Genomic DNA, 27,555 nt, shown 5'->3' with positions numbered 1-27,555 from the left:
GCCGTCGGGGCGCCGAGGGCAGCGGGACTTGGGTTCTAAGCGGGGAGAGAACGGCAGAAGGCAGTGCTGCTGCTGCTGCAGACGCTGCCTCGCCCTCCTGGCTGCCGGTTGAAAGAAGCGGCGAGCAGCCGACACCTGTGTTCTGCCTTAAAAGTAGAAGCTAGAATGTTTTCCTACCTCGGTGGCGCCTGAACTTGAAGGAAACTGGAAGTACTCTGCGGATACAGCCGGGATCCCCACTGTCCTGGGCAGAAAAGGTGGAAATAGCCACGGAAAACAGAACTAGTCTATGTTCCCCTTCAAAGAGCTGGTGAAACTCTTCTTAACAGTGAGATCTGAAAAGGAAAAGGTTCCATTCCCCATTGCTGTGTCACATTTCACCAGACCCTAACCACAGCACTACCAAGTCTTTTCGCAGTCATTACTCAGCTCGGCACTTGTTTCTTTCCTGAAGTGCAGTAAGAATAGCACATGGATTCCTGCTAGATCTACCAGGCCTGACACCAATGCAAAAACAGAAATAATGCAAATAATTGTGCTTGCTCCGTACTGCCTACAGCACGTGTAGGTGTTTCTCTATTTCCCAGTTCCTTCTCAGAGATGCTACCAGGAACTCCTGATGTATCCACACGTTGCCTAAGGCAGTGTTTACAGGGTTCTTTGTGATTGGCTGCAAGTTACCAAATATTTCTGCAGTCTTTTAGTACAATTTCTACTGCTTTCAGGCCATTCTAGAAATGAAAGTGATATCTGCTGCTCTGACTAGGAAGAAAAAAAAAAGCTCACCAGCAGACCTGCCTGAGTTCCAGTTACTGAAGAGCATAAATCACAGCCAGCCTCTAGCAGCACTCTCATTTTGTAACTGACATTTACTTGCCCAGTGTACGATTACAGCAGAGCAACAGCGTTGTGCAGGAGTTGCTGGCAGATAAATATAGCTTTTCAAGACTGCTGGCTGCCCTTTCAGATGAGGTCACATATATTTAAGGGCTATTTTAAACTCAGGCACTCCTGAAGCATTCAGTGACCAGGGTCATCATTTTTTATATGGACACTTGGAGAAAAACATAACTGCCTGAATACTTTTAGTACCTCGAGCCTTATTTCAGCTACATTGGAAATAATTAGTTGCAGTTCACAGTTAGGAGCACAAATATTATTCCCTTATTGCATGTGTAAAGGCAGATTTTATTTCATATAAAAGAGTATTTTAAAAGCTGATAATTTTTTAGAACAAGGTATTATCAAATGACAAAAAAAAATTGAAATCCTTTGTCAGGAGATAAATAACCCCACCCCTTTTTATCTCTCACATAAAAATCATGGCAGTGTTGAATTAAGAGTCCATCATATCAATTTAACAAAGTTTTTTCTTAATGAAGCAGTTCCAGTATGTACTATAGTATGGAACTACAGTAGCTATTAGAGCAAATAAGGGCATATTTGGGGAAACAGCCCTTATGAAACACAATTCTATTACAACTGTCAGCTGTATCACCAAACAGAACTCATTTTTAGCATCTCAGCACTTTCACAATGCTGTATTTCATTAGGCAGCACGTGAACATTCTACTCTGTCAAACACTTCTACAGACTTGCAGTTATTCCATCCCTATGCTATCACTATCTGTGTTTCTTAAAAGCTATTAGCAGACATGGGATACCAGAAATAAGTACTCATACGATTCACTGGCTTTAACAAATAAAACTGAGAAGCATACCAGCTTTGGAGGACACACCTACAAGTTGTGTTGCAGCAGATGTGATTTAAACATTGCCAAGAAGCAGCACTCTGACTACAATGTTTAGCGTAAGAGGGAATGCACACAACTATACAGCCATTCTTCCTGCTCGTTCAGAGGCATCACGTGCTGAGAAACCTGTACACAAGAGAGAAAACATGGGTGGAATAGATGTTTATTGAAAGATTGTATGTATATAAGCTAGAATGCTATGCAAGCAACATTAAATATTTCAGTAGGTGTACAACAAACACTGAATGAAAAACAATCAGCATCTGCTATGACACCAAAGAATTCACAAGGGTCACTGAGCCTGTTTATACTGAGCAAAGCAGAAATTAGAATGAATAAAACACACTACAGGAGGAGACTACAATTACCTGAATTGCCAGTAGCAATATTAACTGGGCCCCCACCCGGCCAGTGTCACTGGGCTGTATCTGTTTCATAGAATCATAGAATGGCCTGGGTTGAAAAGGACCACAATGCTCATCTAGTTCTCTTACTCACACATGCCTGGCTTGGTCTGTTTCTCAGGACAATCTATAGATCTGATTAAAATTTAAATAATAATAATAATAATTAATAAATAAATAAAAAACAGAAATAGAGTATTAAAAACATGACTAAGTGATCCATGTATTGAATGGACAACTGAAAGAGGCACTATCATCCAAAATCTGGGAGCACACGTATAACAAACTAAACGCAATATACTTTTATATCAATCTGCACTGTGATACGGTTATATCAGGCATGTGTTCAGCTTTGAAATAGCAATAAAATGATATCTGATCTGTACTGGTGATGAAGACAGACCTCTTCACTATCTACATGCTTATTATCATGATAAAAGACTTGCAAAAGGAAACAGCACAGTTGTCAAATAATTTTTGCTTTTCACTTAGATTTTAGATAGCTAAACAATAAATTCTTACCATCATAGATTTTGGTGCCACTTCCACAGCAAAAACAGCAAGGCCTCTATTACTTAGGCAGTTCCTACTCTGCTCATTGTTGACATGAACAATCACTTTGTTATCAGACTGCAAGTAAAAAAACATGAAAGAGCCCATTAGTCTTAATGGTAAAGCAGCTGCTCTTTATGTAAGAACTACACATTCCCCCTATTTCCTCAGCTATGCTATTAAGTTAAATTCTGAAGTTAAATGCCCCATGTCAGGCGTAGGAGCACTTTTCATATTTTGTTTTATTTCAGATATGACCAGAGTTCCTCACTTGGACTGCCACAAGTCACAGATACAGCACACACACAGTTTGTAAGGGACTCTCATCAAGATGTGACTTGTCACAGTCTTCTGCTCATGGTTTCTTCCAAGCATTCTCTTGAGAAAAGCAGCTCATCTTCATAGAGATTTTTTAAAACATCGGGCAGAATTCATTGAAGTACAATCACTCAGCAGACACTCTTACTAAAGGTGTGCAAATGCTTCCAAGAAGGATCCAATATATAAAACTGAAAGTTGAGGTACTGGAAAATTCTTTGACCACAGATTTACCTCAAGCAATATTCAGACTCAGGATCTAAGGGTGTACTACTGAACTCTGCCATTCACTCGACAGAGAGCCTAGGAAACTTGTTCTAAGACAATGCTGTCCAACAGTCCCTCTGTATTGAGAAATGGAACAGAAACACAGCTGATTTAAGCAATCAGCCTCATGCCACACAAGAAGCTCATATCAGCTCTTTTTGCCAGTCCTTTCTAGCCTATCTTTGGTGCACACAGTAGGAAGGATTTGTGGGCCACAGAGTGTAAATATGGTCATTCTTGGCTGCAGAAATGTAAAGATGATCCAGTGTTAATCTTATTATTATTGTGATCTCCCATGTCACTTCGGGCACTTTGGTGAAATCGTCACTTCTAGTTGGCCATGAGAATGATCTGTACAGGAAGATACTTAAAGCAAGAGGAAGAAGGTAAGAGAAATTCACCGAGCAGAGAGGGCATCCTAGACCAAGTCTGCATTTTGGATGACAGGAAATGCTTCATCAATTATTTCTTTTGTTACACAAATGAGGAGGCAACAGACTCTTTCTACTTATTCTCTGAGAAGACTGAGGCTCTGTATGTGAGGTCTTTTCATCTTTGCAGCTCGCATCCTGACCGGGGATGGTTACAAGACAGACACCTTTCTCTATGTGATGAAACACATGTGCAAAACAAAAACAGAATCCCTCAAGATCTAGCATAATTTAATTACAGAAATAACAAAGAATTATTTCCATTGAAATCATCAACACAATAACTGAAGATACAATCAGACTGCTTGCACTGTGGGAAGCTTAAAAGAAGGCCTAAAATTGCTCTTTCATTACTTCTTTCCAGACATTTACAGTGCAAAGTCTCCAGCCAACAAATTCTCTAATGAGATTTTCAGGGAAGTGTAACTATTTGCTCAATGTGGAGCAAAGCTACATATGAAACCCAAATGGTATAAATGGCAATGGTCAGTGATTTTCACCAGCCAGCAGCCAGTTGCCTCAGCACAGGTCTTGTCTCCTTCTCTGACATACCCCTAAACATATAAATAACTCCAGTATACCTACCTAAAGGGCGAAGTGCATTTCTAAACCTGTGGCTCCAGAGAACCTCTGCATTCAGTCCTAATATTAGTTCACCAATCCATCCCCTTTTGCATGTTTGCCCATTTAAAAATACACTTCTTGTTATGAACTTCTAAGACTTCAAGCATCTTAAGTTTAGCATCTCACTGCACAGTATTTATATTCTTAAGGTTTCTGTTATAAATGAAAGAGAATTACCAGAATATTCATCGAGATCTATGCAAAAAGGTTTAAAATCTGCATCTCACCAACAAGTTTTACCTGGATTTATGTTTGTTCACGCTGATTAGTAGCAAAGTAGACCAGTAAGACTGGCAAGTTAGCAGAAAATGTAATTCCCAAAAATGAAGCATGGAAGGAAAAGAACAATAACAGCAGAAATTAAAACAAAGTACCTTACAGAAGTATCATGCCATACCTTATTTTCAATAACAGAAGTGATTCGCATGCCAGTCCTATAGGTATAGACAATTATGTTTTCACAGCCATCCATTACTTTGGCATCTCCTTTATTAACGACAGACTTGCAGATAGCCCTGTTGAGTTGCCAGCTGCCTGCCTCTAGATATATGGCTTTAATTCTGGGTTTGCATTTTTCTGCGTAGATGTCAATGACAAAGGGGCATGCCTGCAGTGGAGAAGAGTTTTAGCATCAATTTATCCTTGTTTTTTTCCTTCAGATTTTCATCCACAGCTCCTAGGGATTTTCATGTATACTCTGAAGTAAAATTATCCAAATGAAAGGACGTCACTAGGTATTAAAAATTCAAAACCTGAGAGCTGTGGTGATCCTATGAACAGAGTGAAAAGCTAGGACAAAAGAGTGTTCTTCATGCCAGCTCCACTACACTTGATAGGCAGTTTGGTGCTTTCCCCTCCAACGTAACAAATCCTTTCTTAGATAGCAAAACATACAGGAATGAATATGAAGTACTAATTTATTTCAGTTTCTGAAATAAACCAATATCCTTCTCTTGTCACTCTTCCACTATCTGTGCCACTTCATACGGGTTTTAAATATCTGCAACGTTGCATTAAGCACATTGCTCTCACAATATCTCAGCTGAGAGAAGTGTGTCTAACAACCAGGACTTTACTTTTTCTTAGACTAAGTAACAGCACCTTGGTGTCTTCCAAAAGGCTACGGGAATCCACTAGGATTTTTCAGCTCTGCCTTGAACTCGATAGGCTCAACGCTCCTGAAATATCACACTCTAAATCACTGAAAAACCAGGAAGAGGTTAAATTACAGACACCAGTTAGTACGTATACCCTTTTAGATGAATAACTAAATTATTCAGAAAGCTCCATTTTCCTTTGGAAAGCAAGAACTATAGACATAAAGCCGTAGTAATATAAGACACAACATACCCAAAAGAAACTTCTAACGTGATAAAACCTCCCCAAAAATCTTCTTTCTTAGAGGATAGCTCCCTCTTATGGGTTAAATGCAGAAAGACACTTTTGCAGTTGCTATGTTAGGCCTACTTGTAGGAAAAGGAGAAAGTGCTATTCCTCAAGAAATCCTTCGCCACAATCTCAGGATTTTCAGTGAGAGCCAACCAAAATTTCTCTACCATACTGGATTTTTTGGGTCTGCATTTCTGTTTCACACGTATTTTTACATGGGGACTGTATAATCATATGGTCCTAAGCTATTTTAACTAAAGCTAAATAAATAATATAAGCAGGCTAAACAATCAACAGATCAGCTTTTCTTGGGAAAAAAACAAGAAGATAAATTATGAAATTATCTGCATATTTTATGTCTTCAACGATTTTTTCATTTTTTTCCCTCCTTCCTTTAGTAAGAACTATTAATGCCAATGCTGATACGGTTTTTAAAAGAATTTTTAAGCACATAATTAAATCAGAGAAATAACACCTAGCCCTTTAAGCAAACAGTGTGCCACCCAAAGCTCTTTCACTCAAATTTTACACTGAACCCATTCAGACACTGTTGTGTAAGGCACCATTTAGCCACATCTGAAAATTATTAGCTCTGAATCACATTTGGGGTGGGGTTGAAGTTATCTTACCCTAGCTGATATAACACACTCTAATATTTTAGAAACCATTCTTATCACCTCATTCTCTATCTGACATTTGTGTTAGTTTTTAAGTTACTGCAAGCAGTAATCACTTGTTTGCATTACAGTAACTTTTACATCATGACTGATGGCTTCTGCTGCAGCTTGGATTAGGAAAGTGACAAAGTTCTGAGTTTTGTATGCTTGCTGGCAGGTCACAGCTTACTACCATATCTTCTTATCACTGCTTACCAGCAAGCTGTGTGAATTTTTTCAAAGGATATCACCCAAGATTCCCACTGCTGCTATCCCAAAAAATACTGCCTTGTCTAAGGCAAAAGGTAAATCCTGTCTTACAACAGTGGCATTTATTCTAAGAGTGCTATAATGACTGAAAAATTATCAGGTAAACCCTGCATCAGCAGCGTTTGGGCTGGAACACTGATCTACCAAAGTCAGTTTATGATGGACAGAAACAGCACAGCAATTAAATACGTGTAGCAAGTTGTATGTAAAGCAATTACTTTTGCTGTACAGCTATCATACCTCTGTCATTTCTAATGCTTTATTGTAGCCCAGTGACAATAAAGTGACCCAAAGGTCAGTAGGATCCCCTTCACGGTCATTGGCTTCCATGAGATTCAGATCCATAAATCCTTGTCTTGTTAGTTCATTCTTCTTCATATCAAAATTCTCTGTTTAAAAAGAAATGCAAGGTAACACTACACCAACGTCTGTTCTCTCTGTCCTTCCAAAGCCAAACTTGTACTTAATGAGATTTACAAGACAGAGCCATCTTGCAGCCTCAGGCTCTCTAAGCATGCTTTGGGAATGAATGCCCTTGACTCGATGCCAGCCTTCTGCAGGGCTTCACTATGGATTTTAGATAATGCCAAGAAACTCTGCACTCTTTGTATAGCCTAGAAGAGGATGAGATTTCCAAAGAGAAAGAATTCATATTGATTTTTTTTTCTCTTTTGTTAGCAGTATCTGTTGCAGTTGAGATTTGCAGAATAGGGTATATTAGGAACGGGAAATGAAAGTCTGATGGGGCAGCATCCTTAGTGCTTGAGGTCCTTGATATAGGAGTGATTTACTCAGTTCTTAAAAAGCAATAAAATGCCAGTAATCCTAGCACCCTTCTTTTGATGGAATATGGTAGATTGACCAATCTAATGTCAGCAAACACATAATTGAAATGTCCTTGTGTCAGCGATTCTTAAAAATGGTTTTCTCATCTTCATAACAATGCTAAATCTTTACTATATATTATTAAAAAGGGATTACCAGTTTAATAAATCTATCTAAGGGTACAGATGCTATAATAAATGGCTGTAACTTTGGTGTCAAGATTTATAATATTCGTCTGAACCCTTCAACTGATTAACGACCAGGTGATACATTCACCATATTCTCTTCTTTCCTCTTTTAAACATATCACACACACTCCTCCTATTCACACTGAGACTAGTTCACAGATACATAACACTGACAAAGTCACACAGTGAGGAATAACATGGAAAGGGACAAAAGAGACGTTGATTTATAGGGAAGTATTTTTATATGATCTTTCCATAATTTAGGAAAAAACTCCAATATATCTGAGTGATCTGAGGAGAAACAGTTGGCAGGACTTGCCAGGTCTTAAGTATTTTTTGGCCTAAATTAATCAATGTGTCACAGCCTACAAAGGAGTTATATCTAACAGATGGCATGGGCTGATATTTAATGGCATACCATAGTGGCATTTCAGACACAGGTTGCAGGAGAACTATTTTTTGTACAGAAACTTCTGGTTTACACACAACGCCTTCTAAATTTCCAGTTTGTCCATTAGTTTCAGTTAAACTGCCAATGCTTTGAAACCATTGATTTAATGACTGTGTTACTAGAGCAGCATACAGCCACTGGTGGTTACATTTTTCTAGCCTCGTTAGGAGGTAAATATGTGCAGGGTTAAAGCAATGCCACAGAATTTCTTTTTTCTTCATAATTGATGTTTGTGGCCCAATATTGCTCCTGCAAGCTGCAGGATGTCCAGTAACATTGATGATATGAATCTGCAGACAGAAAGTAAAGTACAGCTGAAAAAAAATTAACTATTAGTTTCATCTGACTTATAGAACCTCAGAATCCCACAGCTCTCATCTAGCACAGTATGGACAAACTGACACACCATATATGAACCTTTAAAAGACAGATTTCTAATGAAAAAACTGCTTACATCTGAAGAAAGCATATAGTTGCAACTGCTGTTTTCTAGGGTCTACTTTTCTAAGCAAGCATAATAAGCTCTAGATGCCCTTGTTTTAAAGCACCTTATACACGCTGATTAAATGCCCCTCTCAACACCCTATGAGCTATGAAAGCAGCATCAGCTTAAGCTGCAGAAAAGAGATTAAATCAATGAATATCTGCTACAGCCCAATTCACTGTATGATCTGTGCTTAGAAAACCTGTAGTTTTGGCAGCTGTAACGATTTTAATTTACAGAACTTTGCAATTAGCGATAGGAAGAATTTTCTTAACAGAAGGACAGTGGCACACAAGCCAGAAGAAAGCAAAATGAGGGACAGGAGACTGAAAAAGTAAAACATGATATTAATATACACCTGTGTTCTTGGAATAGGCTACAAAAGACTTAGTCCTCCTAAACTATATACATAGTAGGGTGCTACAGACAACAGTTTGCAAGTAGATTTATAGTCCTAAGTAGTTGTATTTTGCACAGCAACAGACTTACCCTTACATATAGCCCACACTTCCTCATCACATGTCTCACCACTAGTTCTCAGTTCAAAGAAATTGTATTCCTCCAAACTCAGAAGGCCATTTCCATCCAAATCAATTGTTTCAAATATATCCAATAAAGCTGCTCTAAAAGATGAAAAAAGCAGAACCATTTCCAAACATTTTCTCTACTGTTTCAGAAATTACAAACGCTGTTGGTATATAGTAAAGAATGTACTTGAGAATATTCTATGCAGCTGTATTTTAGCAACTAAAAAGCTAGATGTTATTTGGAGTGCATATTTTTGTATTGGTTACCACAGCTATCTGGGAAAAGGACTCACCGGAACTCTTTGGTAAGAGCCAGCTCACCATCTTCATCTCTATACACCAGTTTTGCTTCTCCAGTAATTGGTGTTTTTACCTTTTTCAGCCTACAGCCTGTTGTGAATGGGAGTAGCCAGTAAACTCCTGATGGAAGCTCCCCTTTCCATCCAAACATCTGCTCTTAAAGGAAGACAGACAAACCCATAAGTTACTTGTCAAATGATACCATCCTTTATTAGCAGTAATAATTATACATAATTAATTACTTGAGAACACCGGTAATGCTGGTTTCTTTCCTTAAAACAAATGCAAACATGGAAGAAGCCACGTGATGCCTTTTTGAAGGCCCCAAAACCACTCCTAATTGCACTGCACAACGAGTTAAAAAATTATTCAGGACCAGAGATGAGGGGAGAACAACTGGAAGTGCCTAATAGCAGACCCATCATCTTTCAGATTTTCAGCTCTCTTCAAGTCTTAAATTGTAATACAAAAGCAGCCAAAATTATGCTAAAAAACCCACCCAGTTTTGCATTCCCCTCCTGTTGTATCAGGTTTGTTCAAACTAGCAACAAAAACTTCCTATGTAAAAATTCACAGGTGGCAGGTTTTAAGAAGCAAACTGATTTCCCTGTTGCTTGGAAGGGGAGTCACTGCACTCTGCCATCTCTCTTCCCTTCTTTCTGCTACAGTGCAAGAATATTCTGTGAACCATAAAGTTTAAGATCATATATATGTCAAGAAGACAGAAAATGAAAGGAAATTGTAACAAATGTTATAATTCTGAATTCTGGGTTTGAGCACGCAGAAATGCAACTTAGTTTCCACAGAGTATCTGCACAGAGAGCCAGCAATTTGGGGATACCTGCCAACATGCTACTTGATAATATGGCCCTCTCAGGAACTTCATTAAATTTCCAAACACGTGGCTTGCAACTCAGCCCATCCAAAGGTCAGAACTAAGACGGTATTACATCACCTTGCATAAATTCTGCCCGTTTTGGAAGGCAACATGCACAGAATGCTTCTCCTCTCCTCTCTGATTAGGCACAGTTCTGAATTCCTTCCAAACACACAGAAGCTCACCCACGTAGCAAAACCAGATACATTAAAGATACAAAAAATAATCTAGGAATTTAACAGAAATATCTAACCTCTTTGTTTTGTTGGTCAGTAAAGCAGGCAAGCTGCAGATTTTCTGTGGTTTCATTTTCCTTCAGAACATACAACACCGTATCCACTGACAACCAGTGACAAGATTTTCCTAAAAAGAAAAAAAATCCCCAAACAAATTCTTAATAATTTCACAAAATTGTTTGTTCTTTGAATCCCAAGGTAAATAATTCTGTTGCATTTATAGCACTGGTCTCTGTTAAGGTAAGATAACAAACAAACAAACAAACAAACAACCATTAAATGCTATCAACATTTTCTTCCTATTTAGACAAATCAGAAAAACTGTCACAAGTAATGTAATTGTCTTACAGATAATGATTGCTATTAATCATTCAGATATTAAACACTTTGATAGTTAAGGCAGATATTTGCATTGTTTTCTACAGTTAGTAGAACATTATTTCTTATTAGTTTTCTTTATATAAATATGTTTGCAATTAAGGGCAATATCAAACTTACAATCTCTCCTGACATTCCATAAAATATTGTTAAACTCTTCTTGACTGGAAACTTATGTTACATGCAAAAGCTAGAGATATCAAAGGATGTGTAACTCTGAAAGATAAGTAAATTTTAAGATTTGAACAGCAAGATCCCCATCCACAGCATCACTGGTCAGGATGACTGCAGTGAAGGTCTTAAATATGTTGAATAGATGCTACTAGAATCAGTTTGATTTCTTGTAGCTGCTCAGTCCTTGAGAGCAGTCAATCAATGGGCAATTTAGTGTTCTTGAAGTTAAATAGGCTACACCTAAAGAATACATGCAGTGGAGGGACTGAGCTGTCTGCAGTTAGGAGTGAAGGATACTAAGGAGCAAACAGGTTTGTAGGGAATTTGAAGATATTCTGAATCTCTTAAAAAGGTAACAGTCATGCTAAAAGAGAAATACTTCCCTTACAAAACAGTACTATGCCTTCCTCTTCACAGCCAAATACAAAGATACATTTCTATACATGGGACAGTAATGTGCAAAAGAAGAATTTGTGCCTAAACAGTTACTCTTTTAGTTACAAGGAACGCCTGAATAATCTTGCAGCAGAATAATTCAAAGGCACAATTTAAGAAGCTGACATGTGAAAAAAAGAAAACAAAAGCTATAAACAGAACACTGAGACACTGTCAAATCATTTAGCTTCAGATCACTTTCATTTACCATTAAAAGTCTGTTGATCAGGTTCCCATTTCAGCCAGGTTGGAACTGGAGAATTACTACTTTCACTTAATTATTTACAGTGAAGTTTATTGCCATTTTCAATTACCAACCCATCTTAAAATAGTTAGAACTAAGTATGTAAATACATTTTGGTCCCTGGAGTCTAATAATGTAAGACATTGGCCAACTACAAAAAGAAAGACAACACACTTTGATGTTATTTTACTGCCCACACAGTGAGAACAAAATAACTAAGGAGAAAAAATGGTATGGCAAGTAATTTGTATTTTTAATAGGACTTTGCCAACAGAGAAAAATATTGCAGTATTATGATGTTTGCAAAATATCACTAAATACTGCAGGAGAGAAGAGGAAGATGTATCAGTGGGGAAACAATATACATATTTTTTACAAAGGAAAATTCTCTGAAGGGATACAAACATTTTTACCTTCTATTTGACGAAGGGGTAAAGGCCGGATAGTTATGCACACTGTAGACCTTTGAGGTAACTGCAGCCTGTACTTATGACTAACGATTTCACCGTCTTCCTCAAGGTAGAAGCATCCTTTGGACTGTGCACATTGCCATTCCTGGAAACCAAGTAAACCATGTTGCCTTAACAAAAGATTAAGACAGAAGCTCATTCCGTAAAATACATTAATTTGATGATTTAAGGAATGCTGCATAAAAGATAAACCAAGTTGTGGCATCAAAGTTTTCTTTTTTTTTTTCTAATGAATTTTCTCAGTCTTGTTCAACTCCTGCAGACAAGCTGGTAACATTGCTTTACTTGTGAAAATGCCCCACAAATGTACAGATTACCCCAATTCACAAATGGTTAAAATGAAAGAAGAATGTCTTGAAGAACCAAACTGAATTCATGAAAGACTCCCAGATGTGTGATTTTACCACTGAGACATTGGAATTTTGCTCCATTAGTTCCATAAGGACAATCAAGCAAAAAACCCTGAGGGATTAGCTGAACAACAAGGAGTTCTTTGCTCAGACAAATGACAAGCACAGGTAGTAGTAAAATCAAGTGTCTCTTTTTGTCTTCTGTCAAAGCCATTAGAAAGACACAAACAAAAGACAGCAGTGTTTGAAAAGAGCTTCCTTTAAGAAGCCATGATTGTATTGAGATGTTAAAACTACTACATGCTTCAAAACTATTTTTTTTTCCCAATAGCAGGCCCCAATTTTCAATTTCTAATACCATTTGGCTAAAGAGAAATAAAGTCATTGTAGCCATGTTGTATGCCATAAGGAAAGGAGGACGTTCTCGATTTCACTCCCTTGGTCTTGATTAAATCCATTATTTCTAGTTACTTTCCTAGCAACAGAAGATTAAGTTTCTGAGCACAGCCTAGCAGAAGGAATCTTTCAGTGTAATCTCAACAGAGAGCTCTATACAAGTGGCTGTAACTGTGTAGAATATTCAGTGCAAGAGGTAAACTAGCACTGATTTGAGAAATGAACTGATAAAAGCAGAGGTCTGCACGCAACATCCAGTAAATAGACTGACTCCTTGCTCCATTTAGGGCCAAACAGCCTTCATCAGAATCCCAGGTTTCATTTCACACCTCTTAAAGAATCAGTTCTCATCACAATCCCCCCACGCTCATTTGATGATACTTTACACTCAGTGATCAAAAGGTGTCAGACAAGAACTGGACTTTCCTAGTGAACTGTACCCAGGTTGCTAACACAGTTAGGAATGCATGCAGCTCTAATCCTAAATTTAAATTTTCTGTTCAGAATCCTAAATTTTGTAGGAATAGAAATTTCTCAGGGACTCGTCAATTTAAGAACCCTTAGGCCTGTCCAAATGAACATGCAACAAATTGAGACCTTTCCTTAAAACTTGACACAATTGAGCTAACTTGTTACTTTCCATAGTCTCTAAGCTTTATACCTTATAAAATGCTTTGAAAAAATAACAATCCAAGCAGCTCAAAGTCAAAAAGCCAAGTGTACAATAAAATGTTCAAACAGGATCCAAATTTGCTCTAGCTGTTCAGAAAGATACTCTAACAGTTTTCATATATAAAAATTATTCTAACAGTTCCTATTTCCCCTTCCTCACTGCCTGTGGGTAGCAGTCTTCAAATCATCAGCTCAGTCCCAAGCAAGTAGCTTTGCCCTGTTTATCTTCCATACTCCTGGCTGTTATTTCAGATGGATGACTACACTTTTTACAGTTTTGCATTTGGACAGATATTGTTACAGCAAGAGAACACTACCCAAATAAGCAGGGAAAATACCTCAAGAAGTGCCATTCAGATTAAGATCTGAGAAACAGGAAGCAAAAGCTTGACAGTGCTTTAGGAATACTGAACTGTTATTCTTGCAGTGAGCATAAGGTGGTGCTACATTCTCTAAATTATCCTTGTCAGACCACAAACAGGAACGTAAACGTAACACAGCTAAAAGGTGATTTCTGTTTTGATTTTAATATGCAGCTTCAATGCAAAACAGGGGCTGTGAAATATAAAAGCACAAGGTTATCAAATAATAGCTAAAAGAGGGGAAATTCTTGTACTGGAAACATTAGGGAGTACCACTGCTGGTCACTGTCAAATGATGTATAAACAATTGCCATTACAATGTAAGTCATTATTGAAACTGTCCGTGCACCGATGCATAACTACAAATAAAAAGCAATGCTTGCGCAAGGAGTTTTTCTTGCAATTAAAGAACTTCAGTTCAATGCTTTGCCTTGTGCAAAACCTGATGAATAAGCACAAAAATTCTTGCTAGTTCAATCGCACCAAATCGCTGCTTTGGTACACGAGTGGGGGCAAAAATTTCACAAGATGGTGAAACACTGGAACAGGAATCCTAGGGAGGTGGTTGATGCCCCATAGCTGTCAGCATTCAAGAGGCATTTAAGTGATACTCTTTAACTTTTGCTCAGCCCAGAAGATGCTGGACTTGATAATCTTTGAAGGTCCCCTTCCAACAGAACTACTCTACTCTACTCTATTGTTCTTTCAAGACCAAGGCTTTCCTCAGGCATTTCCTTTGCTGTGCACTGTGCTTACCTGTCTTTCACTGACTTCAGCAGATTGAATGAGAAGTTGAGACTTTTCAGCAGGGACAACATTGCTACGTATGGCTGAGAAATTCTGGAACATAACATTGCTTTATCTATTTTGTTGACTTTTGAAAACTTGATGAATACTGACAAGAAGAATACTTTGCAGAAATTTGCATTCTCCATCAGCTATGTATTAGCTGTATGTCAGCCAGCTACACAAGAAGCCCAACAGGTCGGTTGTTTTGACTTCCACTCTATCCTTCTGTCAAAAAAGTGAAATCAGCTTCATCCAACCTCATGATGGCAATAATTTCTTATTGCCCCAACAAGACAGGTTAACTGCAGACAAAATATATATATGTCTAATAATTTCTTAAATACACAGCAGCATAACACGGGTGCTAAGAAAAAGGCAAGCCAAGTGCCATGCAAAGTGGATACCATCTGCCTGAAAGGATGCTACGCCTCCAGCCTCTTCTGTTTTTTTCCCCATTTATACATTTTTACCCTTTATACAGTATTCTCAAGGTGCACATCTTCAATGCATCTTAGCAATTTCCAGCTGATGCTTTATATTTCTAGAGCCATCGTTATCTGATATGCAGAATAAATGTATTTTCTGCACTTAAGATAAATGTGCTGAATTTTTGAGCACCTGATTCCAATCCACAGCTCAGTGACTCACTGTGTACACATTCATTGACTTTGACAGAGCTTGCACTGGGTCCTTAATAGTTAGGGCTAACAAATTTAGTAGTACAATTTACACTTGCTCATGTTTACTGATAGATTTAATTCTTATATGATGCTTACTGCTAGTATTCAATACCTGCAGCTCTTCTTTTTCTTTCAGTCAGCTCTTACCAGCTCATACAAAGAAAGAAGGATCCAATATTGGGAAAACAGGCAGTGGTTTCATGCACTACATATCACATTTGAACAAGGTGAAATTGCAGGTTAAATTGCATGGAGGTCCAGATACCAAAACAAGACTGCAAAAAATTCCTTAGAGATTATGTTTTTAAATTTTAATATAGAACAAATGTCATTGTATAGCAATGTCAAAGATATAAAGGACTTCAGAGTTCAATAACAAATACAGAGTTGTTATTTGAAACAAAAATGTAACTCATGAGAACAATCAGTTCAGTTTTCTAGCAGCAGTTATACTATGTGGCCATAACCATTTTTTTCCTTTTATACAGAGGTCTCGAGGTGCACATTTTTAATGTATCCTAGCAGTTTCCAGTTAATGTTTTATATTTCTACAGCTATTATTTTCTGTTGAAAGAAAACTAGTAAAGGTTCAGTCTAGAAAGGGAAAACAAAGGAAAAAGATCAATATTAACACTCTACAAATATTGACTTAGCAAAGTGACTTTGTTGTCTTTCTCCCACAGGAATTTATATTGAATGAGTGATTGATTTAAAAGAAAATACTGATAGAACATATTAATCTAACTGAAAATCAATATTTTCAGTCTACAGTATATATTTACAAATTAATGCCCAACAAACAGAATATGCTCAAAGATCTGTTATTTATTTCCAATTACCTTTCAAATAAAGGTTTATGATACACAATCTTTCAGACTACTTAAGCATTTAAAGTTCTCACCAACCTAATAAATTATGCAATTTTAAATTTCTCAAAAAGTCATTAAACGTTTTCTCCAGCAGTGGTTTCATTTATAAAAAAACACATTTTGTTCTATTAAACCTTCACACCTGAAAAATTATTTTCAATAACTGGATGTCAGCAAAACCAACAGTATATGAAACTGTTAATAATAATATCAGGAAACCTTCTGATAGTTTATAGCTGCCCCTGACAAACTGTTAATAAAACATAAGCTAAAAATCAGAGAAAAAACACCTTGTTTAAAATGCAATACCATATCTGTCTAGAGGAAAACAGCATCATTTCAGCAGACTAGCTTACATGATACCTTCATCGTGTTCGGCTCAATTAGGTTTGTGCTTCTGTTGCTACTGGCACACACTCTGATGGTGGAAGAACTGGATGCTTTGCAGCTTTGAGCTGGTCTTGAAGGAGTTCTGCTATCACCTATAAACGCAGATATTTAGATACAATGACATTATTTATCCTACTTCTAGTGATACTTCTCATAAAACCTTTATGGATGCACAAAGATTAACAATGGAAAACAAGATGCTCTATCTGATAAGCTGACTTCACTTAAAATAATTTAACACAATCAGTCATTGGCCAAACATCTTTACTTTCCTGACTGTGCATCCCAGGTGAACAGGCATACAGATGACAGAACCTTGGACTCTAAATCTGCCTGAAGGAGAAGAAATTGTTACCACGGGATTCAACTTCCCTTGGAATCACAGTAAATCTGCCCTAAGTGGAGAAGTTTAACCTGCTTCTAATCCTCAGCTGCCCAAGAAAATTACTTGCAGGCCTTTACTTCCCGATTCCTTACCTTAGAGCTAGTACAGCTGATGCTTTAGCTACATACATTCAGCCCTCATGCTTCTTTTGTTAGCTTTGCTCTTCTTCAGTATTTCTTAGAACTGAAGTAACTTAAACAGCACACATTTCATACATAAATAAATATTTCATATATGATACTTCTGGAATCCATTAGCTATCAGATTTCCTCCTGTTTGGGAAAGTTTTTGTAACTTCAAGCACAACCAATATGAGTTCAATGTTCTTCCTGAAAAGTGGCCTCAACAACTGAAACACACTGCTTATTAATAGATGCTTCAGGTTTCATCTCTGATGTGGGAAGGAAATAATTATTTTGCTGTTACAATATCTGAGCATTCCTTATCTATCTTCTCTCTGGACTGTGAGAATCATGTGAGAGTCAACCAAATTCACCTTTAAGAATTCGACAGCTTCAGATAGCAGGTTCAGCCCAAGTCCACTTAAACATGGGTCAGATATTCTACTGAGACATTTAAGCAATTGTCACAGTGGAAATGAATAAATATTACAGCCTCGCTTACTTGAGAAAAATTAAACAGTGCTCAATTGCTCATTAACTCAGAACGTGATCTCTAAAAAAAAACTAAAGCTCCCAATATGAAAAATAAATACCTTTGCTTGGTGCTGGTTTGTGGTCAGTTTTCCTCAGGATTTTCAGTGATGGTTTTGATACTGGCAGTGTGAGCCCTTCAGGGGAAGTTTCAGCTTCACTTCCAAACTGCCGGTGCTTCAATCGATCATCAGCCTCCAGTTTCTGCAGTGCAGTCCTGCAGCACTGCTCACTGGTTGTTACATACAAGTCACAAAACTTGAGACAAAGGAAAGTAACGATGATTCTATGATTCTGTGATAATGCAGTAAGCAAAAACATTCTTTCTCACAGTTTTAAAAATTACAAGTGTAACATTAGTAATCAAAGCACAGATGTAATGCGTTTTTTCTCACTATATTTACTCACAATACTCATTTTAATTTCTTTAAATCAGAGTGACTACTCAAGTCAGACAGCAAAACAGAGCTGTGATTCAACAAGGAGGTGGAAATGCAGAATGAAAATATTCCAGTCCAAGAACTTTTCAACCCAGGAGATGATGTATTTTTCTTTCGACATTTGAAGAGTGTTATTTTTATGTAGGATTTTAACAGGGAGCTGGTTTTCCTCTATGAAATGATATTTATGTGCAAATCTTTGTGGGCTCTTTATTCAGTTCAAAGCTTAGTCATTGCTTACAGTCGTTGTCAGAATAACTGATAAGATGCTGCATCTTCAAAATAAGGTGCTGAGTATACCAAATAATGTCCCCCACATAAAGAATTAAGAAATGTCAGACACAGCAGCTCTCGCAGCTGCTAACTGTGCTAAACTTAGCTAACTAAATTAACTAAGTTTGCTGTCAATTGTCATTTTTATCCTGCCATTCCTTTCACTCTTATCCTCACACGTTTTGTTGGCTTCATGCTTACTGTTAGGCTGTGCCCATAACGTTAGGTTCACTTGCAGCAGATAACAGCAAGAGCAGAATACTGTGAGATAAAATGAGGGAAACAGAAACACGTTGCAGAACACATACCATGTTTCAGGATGTAGGCAGCCGGTGGGCTGAGGTAAGGTCATCAATGGACCAACACACAGAAACAGTATATACTGCATTTAGTAATTGCATTTACCATTACTGCCATAATCAAGAACATGTTTGCCTTACCTTCTTGTAGTCCAGTTTGCCACTGCAGTTAAAATCAGGTAATTTAGTTATTGCATTCACTTCATCCAAAGTCATTTTTTCACCTTCCTGCAATGAAAAGCCAACTTAATTTTAGTTCCTAATCAAGAATACTGACCACCTACACCACATGTTTACTAAAACACAGATTATTTTAATACCCTTAAATTGTTTGACTCACCAAAGTAGAGCTCAACATTATAAAAAAATATGTCCCTGCAACATTACTAAATACTGAACAGATGAACTGCATCAGTTTATACAATTTTGTGCTGCCTTCTGGAAAGCCCCTGTGAATGACACTTAAATTAACCACAGATCTTCATACACTGGCCAATTCCTGTTGCCAGTCATTCTCACTTATAATACAGCATGCTAACAAACAAGTTCTAGCTTCTTAATAGCCTTTTTCACTCATAAACTACCCTCTTACACTTACAGTAGATGAGTCCATATCTGCAGTTTAATTCACTAGAAGACTTATTTCACAGATGAATTTGCCTTGCACCTGTTTATATTTGGAATCAGTGTGAATTCAAAGCAGTTTCTCTCCTTTTGGAACCACATTTGAAGTTGCATCACTATTTTGAGTGGCCCACTTGCAACAGGGGCATGAGTTATATCTGTCAGGAAGAAAGCAAGCCTTCCACAAGGTCCTCAAGGACACAGCAACACACAACTCCCATACAGAAATCTACTTCAGGTCACTTTTTAGCTATAGATGCATGGTGTCAATCAGGACCAAAATCTAATGTCAACTTCACTGCTGGTAAGCACGTGATGTGGACATATGGTCCTGGTACCACATTGCTACAAATCAAATCCTGATCCTCCCCACTTTGAGCAGCTCCAGTTGCTACTGCAGACGTGTCCAGTAAGTCCTCCAGTCTGGTTTGTATAAAGCAGTGCACTGACTTAATGTCACATTTCAGGATGTATAGATATTTATGGCACAACTACAGGAGCACTCAACACCTGTCACTTCTGCTTTCTACCATATAAAGAATGTTTTCTTGCCATTGCAACTACGGTTTTTTTGTTCATATTGAGTGAGGATTGAATGTTCTGCCACCACGGTGGACGTTAACAAATAATTATTGTTAATTGGGTCAACCACAACAAATATATCATATGAATTATTTCTTCCTTCTTTTCCAATTTACTCTTCTCCACATCTTCAGGCACTTGTGTTATACTCACTTCTGACAACAAAAAAATAAAAATGAAAACAACCACCATGAATCAGTTATTAATTGTTTTGATCAGGAATACATGCTAACACGTTCAGAATATTTGCACTAATTCCCAAAATCTCTATTAAAGGCTAAGAACAGATAATTAAGTTCCTACTGATACTTACTGTTGTCAGAAGTTTATAAAGTTCATCATGTAAAATATAACCAGTGTTATCTGTGTCTATTTTCCCAAATGCTTCAAGCAATTCAGTTCTTGCAGCCGGCGTTTCTTCTTTTAAAATAGTACAAAAATCATCAAAATTCAGCGTGGTTGTTTGTGAAGTCCAGTATTTATTAACTGTCTTCTGAGATGGGTTTCTTCCAGCCTGTTGAAGAACTGAACAGTAAAACATTAAAGGAGTTGTCTCAAAACATCCTTTAACCACTTCCCATGTTCTGATTTTTTTTTACATATATTTTCAAGACTCATCAATTCAAGGGAAAACCAGCTGTACAAGACAGTTTTGTTTATAGTCTCAATCCTGCATTCTGCTGATAGAGGCTGACTGTGACCTTCCCCAGCCTTGAATTCTGTGCTTTGTACCAGACAGGTCAGAGCAGCCTGAGGGGCAGATAAGGGGTCATGAAAGGAGCAGTGTCTGTTTCTAGACCTTAATTCTTCTGCACTCACAAGCCATGATCCAGCACAGAGATGACACGTGCCACGTCGTTGAGAAGAAGCCAGTGTGCAATATTCTTACAACAGAAAAAAAATACAAAGTTTTGTTGTTTCTTTTTGTTTTATTTTGTTTTTGGCTAAAAGCTTTGACCTGCAGCTTTCACTTACTGCTTACTCATTGCTACTGTTCTATTAAGGTCAGTGGGATGATTTCCTTAAATAAAATCGGCAGAGTCGAAACCTTAATGAAGCAAAATACCCATGACTTCAAAGACAGCCTCCTCAAGAGACAAGTGTACAATTCAGCCCATTGTCTGTATCCTCTTCTTTAATATCAAGAACCTACTATCTTGTGAAAGCTTGCAGAGTGAAAGCTGTTTCTACTGAGTTTTCCCATTCACTTTGCCAAGAATTAAGTTCTTGTGTAGGTTTGTCTTAAACAATCTTTTAACTCACATCTATACGTGAATTTTAAATGGAAAGTGAAAATGACACTGCTCCTATATTTGGAATTCTTCAAAATGAATGAGCTGGAGCTAGCCTGCCTCCCAAAAGCCCTTCCTGAAAACAGCCTTTTATCAGTTTCCAGTGTGGAGCAGGTATGACGTTAGACTACAATCAAACATGGCCTACCTGAAACTGGAGATACGCTTTGAAATCTTCCCATATAATAAAGTGTTTTAGGAAAACATAAAAGAGCCTACATTTATCGAGGCTGGCACTTTGACTTTTAGCCAGCTGACTGATGACCGAGTCTGCACCAGCTGAGAACAGCTCAGCAGCATCCCTGCAATGAGGCGGTGGCATTGCTACAATGTTCAGTAGGCAACAGTGTCACCGTAAAAACAAACAAACAAAACCAGACACCTTTGTTGTTAATCTCAGACTGAATGCCAAGGACTAAATAAAGGTTTCTGCCCCGACCGCTCTCCCAGCAGTCAGGAGAACATAGCAAAGCTTACATCTTTACCCATGCTAAAGTTGGGCACGCAGCTATTGTTGGATTTCAGTTCCAAGGTCAGACAAGGAAAGGTGGTTACTCACTCTGCGTTTGCTTCTGAGTGTAGCAGAGCTCCCTGGAAGGTCAGTGCAGTGCAGCATTAACTTACTTACACTTAACTGAGTATCCTTCAAATATATGGCAACACTACATTCTACGCAACCTGAGATGGCAGTGCTTGCTATTCACTACACCTCTCAAGTTTGTATTTATTTACCCTTCTTTACGGTGCGATTCTGCTAAACACAGCATTAATCCTGCAGATGCAATATTATATACCTATATAATACAGTTTGCAAAGTAACATTTTGCAGGGCCAATCTCTATGTGAATATTGCAGCTCAGATTATTATTCAAACATCGTGCAGTCACAGCTGCTTCAAATGGAGCATGCTCACTTGATAAATGCCAGAATCTATTTAAATTGCAACAGAAGACTACAGTAACTCCCAGTACTCTCACATTATAAAAGAAGCAGGTTCTTACATCTCTGAGGAGTGGGAGCCTGACCTACTATTTGCCCTTCCTGAGCTGACCTTGCAACCGAAATGCCCAAACACCTGGTAAGCACACAGCAGCAGGGTACGGATAGAGATGAAAGCCAAACCACATATACAGGAGATGACATTTGTTCACACTGCTCCTATTTTAAAATCCAGACCATCCAAAATTATCAGTAGGACGTTATAAAGGTACTTTTATTACAGCCTAGAAAGCCCGGCTAATGCTAAGTCATATGCAGAAAGAATGTGTTTGCTAATGCACAGAATTTCGTGTATCAACATAAGGAAAGAAGCTACCAAAAATAAAAAATAAAAAATATAAAAATCAGTGCATCAGAGACACAACTGAGCTTTTGTGCTGATGGTTTTAGATGCAGACACCTACTGCATTTTAGCCATGGACAACGCAGCAATTAGTGAAAAATGTTTCCTCACGTATGCAGAAAAAAAGAAAAGTGGTCACTAGAATTCTGACCTAACTAAATGATTTGATAATACAGCATGGATTTTTAGTCACAGAATCACTAAGGTTGGCAAAGACCACAAAGGTCACCCAGTCCAACCATCAACCCATCACCACCATGCCCACTTTGTTTACAGAGACCACAACTCTGCTGCTCAGTTCTGGACTTGCCTTGGTGTACTCTGGAGTCAAAGTATTGAGCACAGTTAAGGGCAATTGAGGGCACTGTCACCATCCTTAAGCCTTTTTTTCCTTTAGTTGTTTGCTGGTTTTTTTTCATTACAAACCATTGTCCACCAACACAAACACCACAGCACACAAACTGCTTGCTAGCATGATAATCTGTTAGGAGAGCTTTGGAAAACAACCTGTAATATCAACAGTCCCAAGTGTATGATGAGCTGTATCTTGAAACTCATAAGATCAAAATAAAAACCACGGCTTTTAAAATTACACATTTGGGTTCTTTTCATCTAACTGAAGGTTTATGTTCTCATACTTTCTTTGTCAACAATGTGAGCTGGAAGTATTTCTTCCAAATAAAGCCAGCTGTGATTTTCACATAACCACAGAACTCCAGGTAGAAAATAGGGAACCCAAGAAGTGTGTTTCAGCCCTAACACAATCCCATGCTACTGCAGACAACCACAAATAGTCCTTCTCATGACATAACAAAAGAAAACCAAGAAAAAAAATAGTCAGATACAGCCCACAACAATACAAATCCAACAGATGGCACAGCTGATACGATATTTGCTTGAGAAATTTTATATGAGAAAGCAAAATCTATTTCACAACTGAAATATATTATTACTGAGTCATATTTTACTTATTCCTTATCTTACTCTGTCATTAAGATGATTTCCAATAAACAGCTGTCATTTCTCAGGTAAGGTTATGTAATTATGCTTAATGATTCCATGCAAGGAGCATGGAAACGCCATCGATTTTCAAAACAAATTTGGTAGTTTCCACAGCTTTCATTATCTACTATCACCTTTATTCAGCACAACTGAAACATCCAGATTTCTTTTCCCCCTCTGGTAATGCTGACAGCAATACCACTTGTACACAGATACTATATATATAGTCTATAGAAACAGTTTAATTAAGTAACAATTTTAATAAAAGTAAGAATCCTTAGAAAACACCAATGGCTGAAAGAGTCCATGTATAAATTTGGTATCGGAAAGGTGGCATTTTCACATATTACTCAGACAAAGTAGATAAGAATTGATGAGTGAGGCTATCAGTAAGGGTGGTAATATTGACAAAACTTCTCACATGAGTCCGCCAACCTCTGTGCCAATTAATGCCAGTTATCATGGTGATTTTCTGTGATTATAGTGGCAATTGTCAGCTAGAAATGAACTGTATCAACTCACTGAGTCATTTGTCAGGGATAGGAAAGCATGTATTGCAGAAATGTCACAAACAAAGAGCAGTACTTCTTCCCCATTCCCCGTAAGCAACAATGCTTCCATCAAATTTGGTGATGTTCAACAGCTCACTTATGAACCCTTGTAAGCTGTCAGCTGGTACTGACTTCTGCTCATTCATACTGGTGATTTAGAGATGAAAAGCTCTGTAACTACTACCAGTTCCATGAGCCATCCAGCAACAAAGATTAAAGATTTAAAGAAAATGAAAAGCATTGAGGAATGGTAGTTTCTATATACTTTGAAAAATCACTGGGATATATTTTACAACGGGTAAATAATGGATATCCCCAAAGATACAGCAACCAGAGCTTGAAACAGAGCTAAAACTATTGCAAATTCCTTACAGGAGGTACTGTTGTTATGCACAGGGGTACTCTCACTACTGAATTACTAGCTGCTATTAGTAAACGACCCACTGCAACCATCACACACAACAGTTAGAGGGAAAAAAAATAATTAAATAATTACCCAAAGTGAGTTGTTCTTTTGATTTAATATTTTCTAAACTGCTTTTGAAAACAGTCAGATAAGCTGCTCGACAGTTCTTGTAAAAGATGGCTTCTTCTGCATGCTGAGACTGCTTTGCTTGAGAGCCTTCTGAGTGTGTGCCTTTCTGATCGGCGAGGGCTGCATTACTCCCAGGGCTGCTGGCCATTCTGTGAACAACGCAATCACAGTTACAACTTGGCACTCCTTTCCCTGTTTAATAATAACTCCTCTTTGTCCTCTGAAACACCGACCATCACAATTTATCCTAAAGCCTCAGACTGCACACTGCCCAGCATCTAACCCTAGATAAGAATATCAATCTACCTTTGCAGGAAAGTATCACAAGGTCTGCAAAACAAAAACAGCTTGAACTTCTGAGCTACTTGTTATTCACCATTTGTTCTCTCTTGATAGTAAAAGGTTTAGTTTTATTGCGTTGTATTTTCATTGCAGACATTTGACATAACAACAACTACATGGTCATGTTATTTGAAGGCATAATACAAATTTCTGAATTAGCAATGGTTTGCATCATAGATGCTGTGTTTAGAAATAAATCAGTAGGATTTGTCCTTGCTACTTACTACTAAAATTTCCACTCTAGCCATGTTAGCTAATAACAAAAAATGGTGGAAGAATTTGCAAAGAACTGCACTTGCTGGTTCTGATGACTTCACCACCATTGTCTAGGTCCAGCATGATTTGTCACAGAGGTAAAATGAATGAACATATCACATCCCATCCCTATGACTGTTTTGCTCACAGTGCCACTCTCATTGCTGCTACTGGTCACCAGAAGTACCAAAAAGTTTTTTTTGGGGGAAAAAAATGCACTGTTTGTGGGAGGCACAGAGTAATTTAAAAAGCTTTTTCACAACAAAAACAAAGTAAATATCAAAGAGAATGGATGCAGCACTTAAGAGCTTTGCAGCTGCATGATCACAACTGACTCATGTGACATAGGAGTCCCTGCAACACTTGTTGCTGTGAAGAGCAATGTAAAAGTCCCCTTTGTCCCTCAGAGAAAACAACATGGAACCACGCTTCTGTTGAACTGTAAACTTCTTGGAATTCCCTGTCACTCAAAAACCAATTTCCATCACGTGAGCTAGCTGAAAAACCATCTTGCTTCATACACCTCCAGCAGAGACACTGTAAAACATCATAATGACTGTTTACAACCGTGGATAGCGATAGGACAAGAGGGAATGGTTTTAAACTGAGACAGGGGAGGTTTAGGTTAGATATTAGGAGGAAGTTTTTCACCCAGAGGGTGGTGAGGCACTGGAACAGGTTGCCCAAGGAGGCTGTGGATGCCCCATCCCTGCAGGCATTCAAGGCCAGGCTGGATGTGGCTCTGGGCAGCCTGAGCTGCTGGTTGGTGACCTGCACACAGCAGGGGGTTGGAACTGGTGAGCATTGTGGTCCTTTTCAACCCAGGCCATCCTGTGATTCTACGATAAACACCACATAACATTCAGTGTTTAAAACAAAAAAAAAAAAGATACAGTTGTTAAGTTGACTTCATACTTTTTCTCTGGTGTCAGCCCATAAGGGTTGGGCTTTTGTTTCCTGGTTTTGCAGTTAGAAGAATGGCCAGTAGGAAAGTTGGTCAAAATTTCAAGCATATGAAGTTGAAGACATTTCATTCTGCTTTTAAGACTTATTTATGGCAACGATATTTGGGTAAGTCTGAAATTAAGCATATGCAAAACTTAGTACTTAATAGAATCATAGAATGGCCTGGGTTGAAAAGCCACATCCAGCTAGCCTTGAGTGCCTCCAGGGATGGGGCATCCACAGCCTCCTTGGCAACCTGTTCCAGTGCCTCACCACCCTCTGGGTGAAAAACTTCCTCCCAATATCTAACCTAAACCTCCCCTGTCTCACTTGATAACCATTCCCTCTTGTCCTATCAAATTTTTTAAGAACTAATATATAACTGCTCACTATATATTTGCTAATATAACTGCAAAAGAATTTTAAAAAAAATCACTAAGTGTACTTTTTTATGAATTAAAGCAATTCCAAGCAGTAAGTACTGTCGTTTGCTCACAAGTGGCCAGCAAACTCCAACAGCAGCTTTCTGCTCCTGCCTGAGGTGATGAAGGCTTTCAGAAGGCCGTCACGGAGGGACTCTCCATCACGGTGCACTGTTGGTCTAACAGCCTCTCAGATTATTTTACCCAGTGTTGATTTCAGAAAATATCTTCCAGTAGAACAAATTGAACATCTCAAGTCCAGCAACAACAGCATCGCAGGGTCCCCTTCAGGACTCATTAGATTCTTATTCCGGAGGCCTAAATCACTCACAGCTTTGAGTTATACGGGTCTTTTACTCTTGAGAAAGAAAGATAATAATCGCTTATCATGGATGAAGTGCCCTATCTGTAACACACAGCCCGCCTGCCTGACACTTCAATACGACATCGGCATTAGAAGGACCCCACCGGGAACGGCGATACAGCCTGGTTCCTACAAACGGTGTCAGTGTCATTAAGCACCAGCGTTACACACACACACAACGGAAGGAGGTGAAAGCCGAGGAGGAGCTCAGCGAACAGCCAATGCCGCTGAGGGGCAGCGGGGCTCCGCACTCCCCGGCCGCGCTCGGGCCTTCCCGCCCGCCTTCCCCTGCTCCCTCAGCCATTATTGACAACCCGCTCCCACAGAGAAGACGCTCAATCCCCGCTCTCCCACGGAACGAAACCAACCTGCTCGGCCGAACCTCCCCGCGGCGACGGCAGGGCAGGGCAGGCCCCTCCCTTCATACAGAGCCCGAACACCCGGGCCTAAGGGACGCGGCTCCACCGCCCCGCCCCGTCGGCGCCGT

General features: G+C 38.5%; 1 protein-coding gene across 2 annotated transcripts; it reads right to left on the bottom strand.

Moving 5' to 3' along the window:
* Positions 1-17: 17 nt before the first annotated feature.
* On the bottom strand, positions 18-27,555 carry EFCAB7 (EF-hand calcium binding domain 7). 2 transcript variants are annotated; one of them, XR_794663.3, is made up of 15 exons: positions 27,437-27,555; positions 24,702-24,889; positions 20,332-20,543; positions 18,954-19,040; positions 17,863-18,058; positions 16,736-16,854; positions 12,198-12,339; positions 10,571-10,680; positions 9,434-9,591; positions 9,103-9,236; positions 6,906-7,054; positions 4,748-4,957; positions 2,681-2,788; positions 1,722-1,880; positions 18-335 (listed from the first exon to the last, which is right to left on the bottom strand). XR_794663.3 is itself a non-coding variant. In XM_010716043.3 (14 exons), exons 2-14 carry the CDS (start codon positions 24,886-24,888, stop codon positions 1,806-1,808), a joined length of 1,887 nt encoding a protein of 628 aa, XP_010714345.1. In that variant the 5' UTR covers position 24,889; positions 27,437-27,555; the 3' UTR covers positions 1,168-1,805. The 2 variants fall into 2 exon arrangements, 1 of the variants encoding a protein (XP_010714345.1); XM_010716043.3 differs by lacking the exon at positions 18-335 and having other exon boundaries at positions 1,168-1,880.

This window comes from Meleagris gallopavo, chromosome 10, assembly GCF_000146605.3.
Source record: "Meleagris gallopavo isolate NT-WF06-2002-E0010 breed Aviagen turkey brand Nicholas breeding stock chromosome 10, Turkey_5.1, whole genome shotgun sequence".
Taxonomy (NCBI): Eukaryota; Metazoa; Chordata; class Aves; order Galliformes; family Phasianidae; genus Meleagris; species Meleagris gallopavo.
This window is presented reverse-complemented; position numbering and strand designations above follow the sequence as displayed.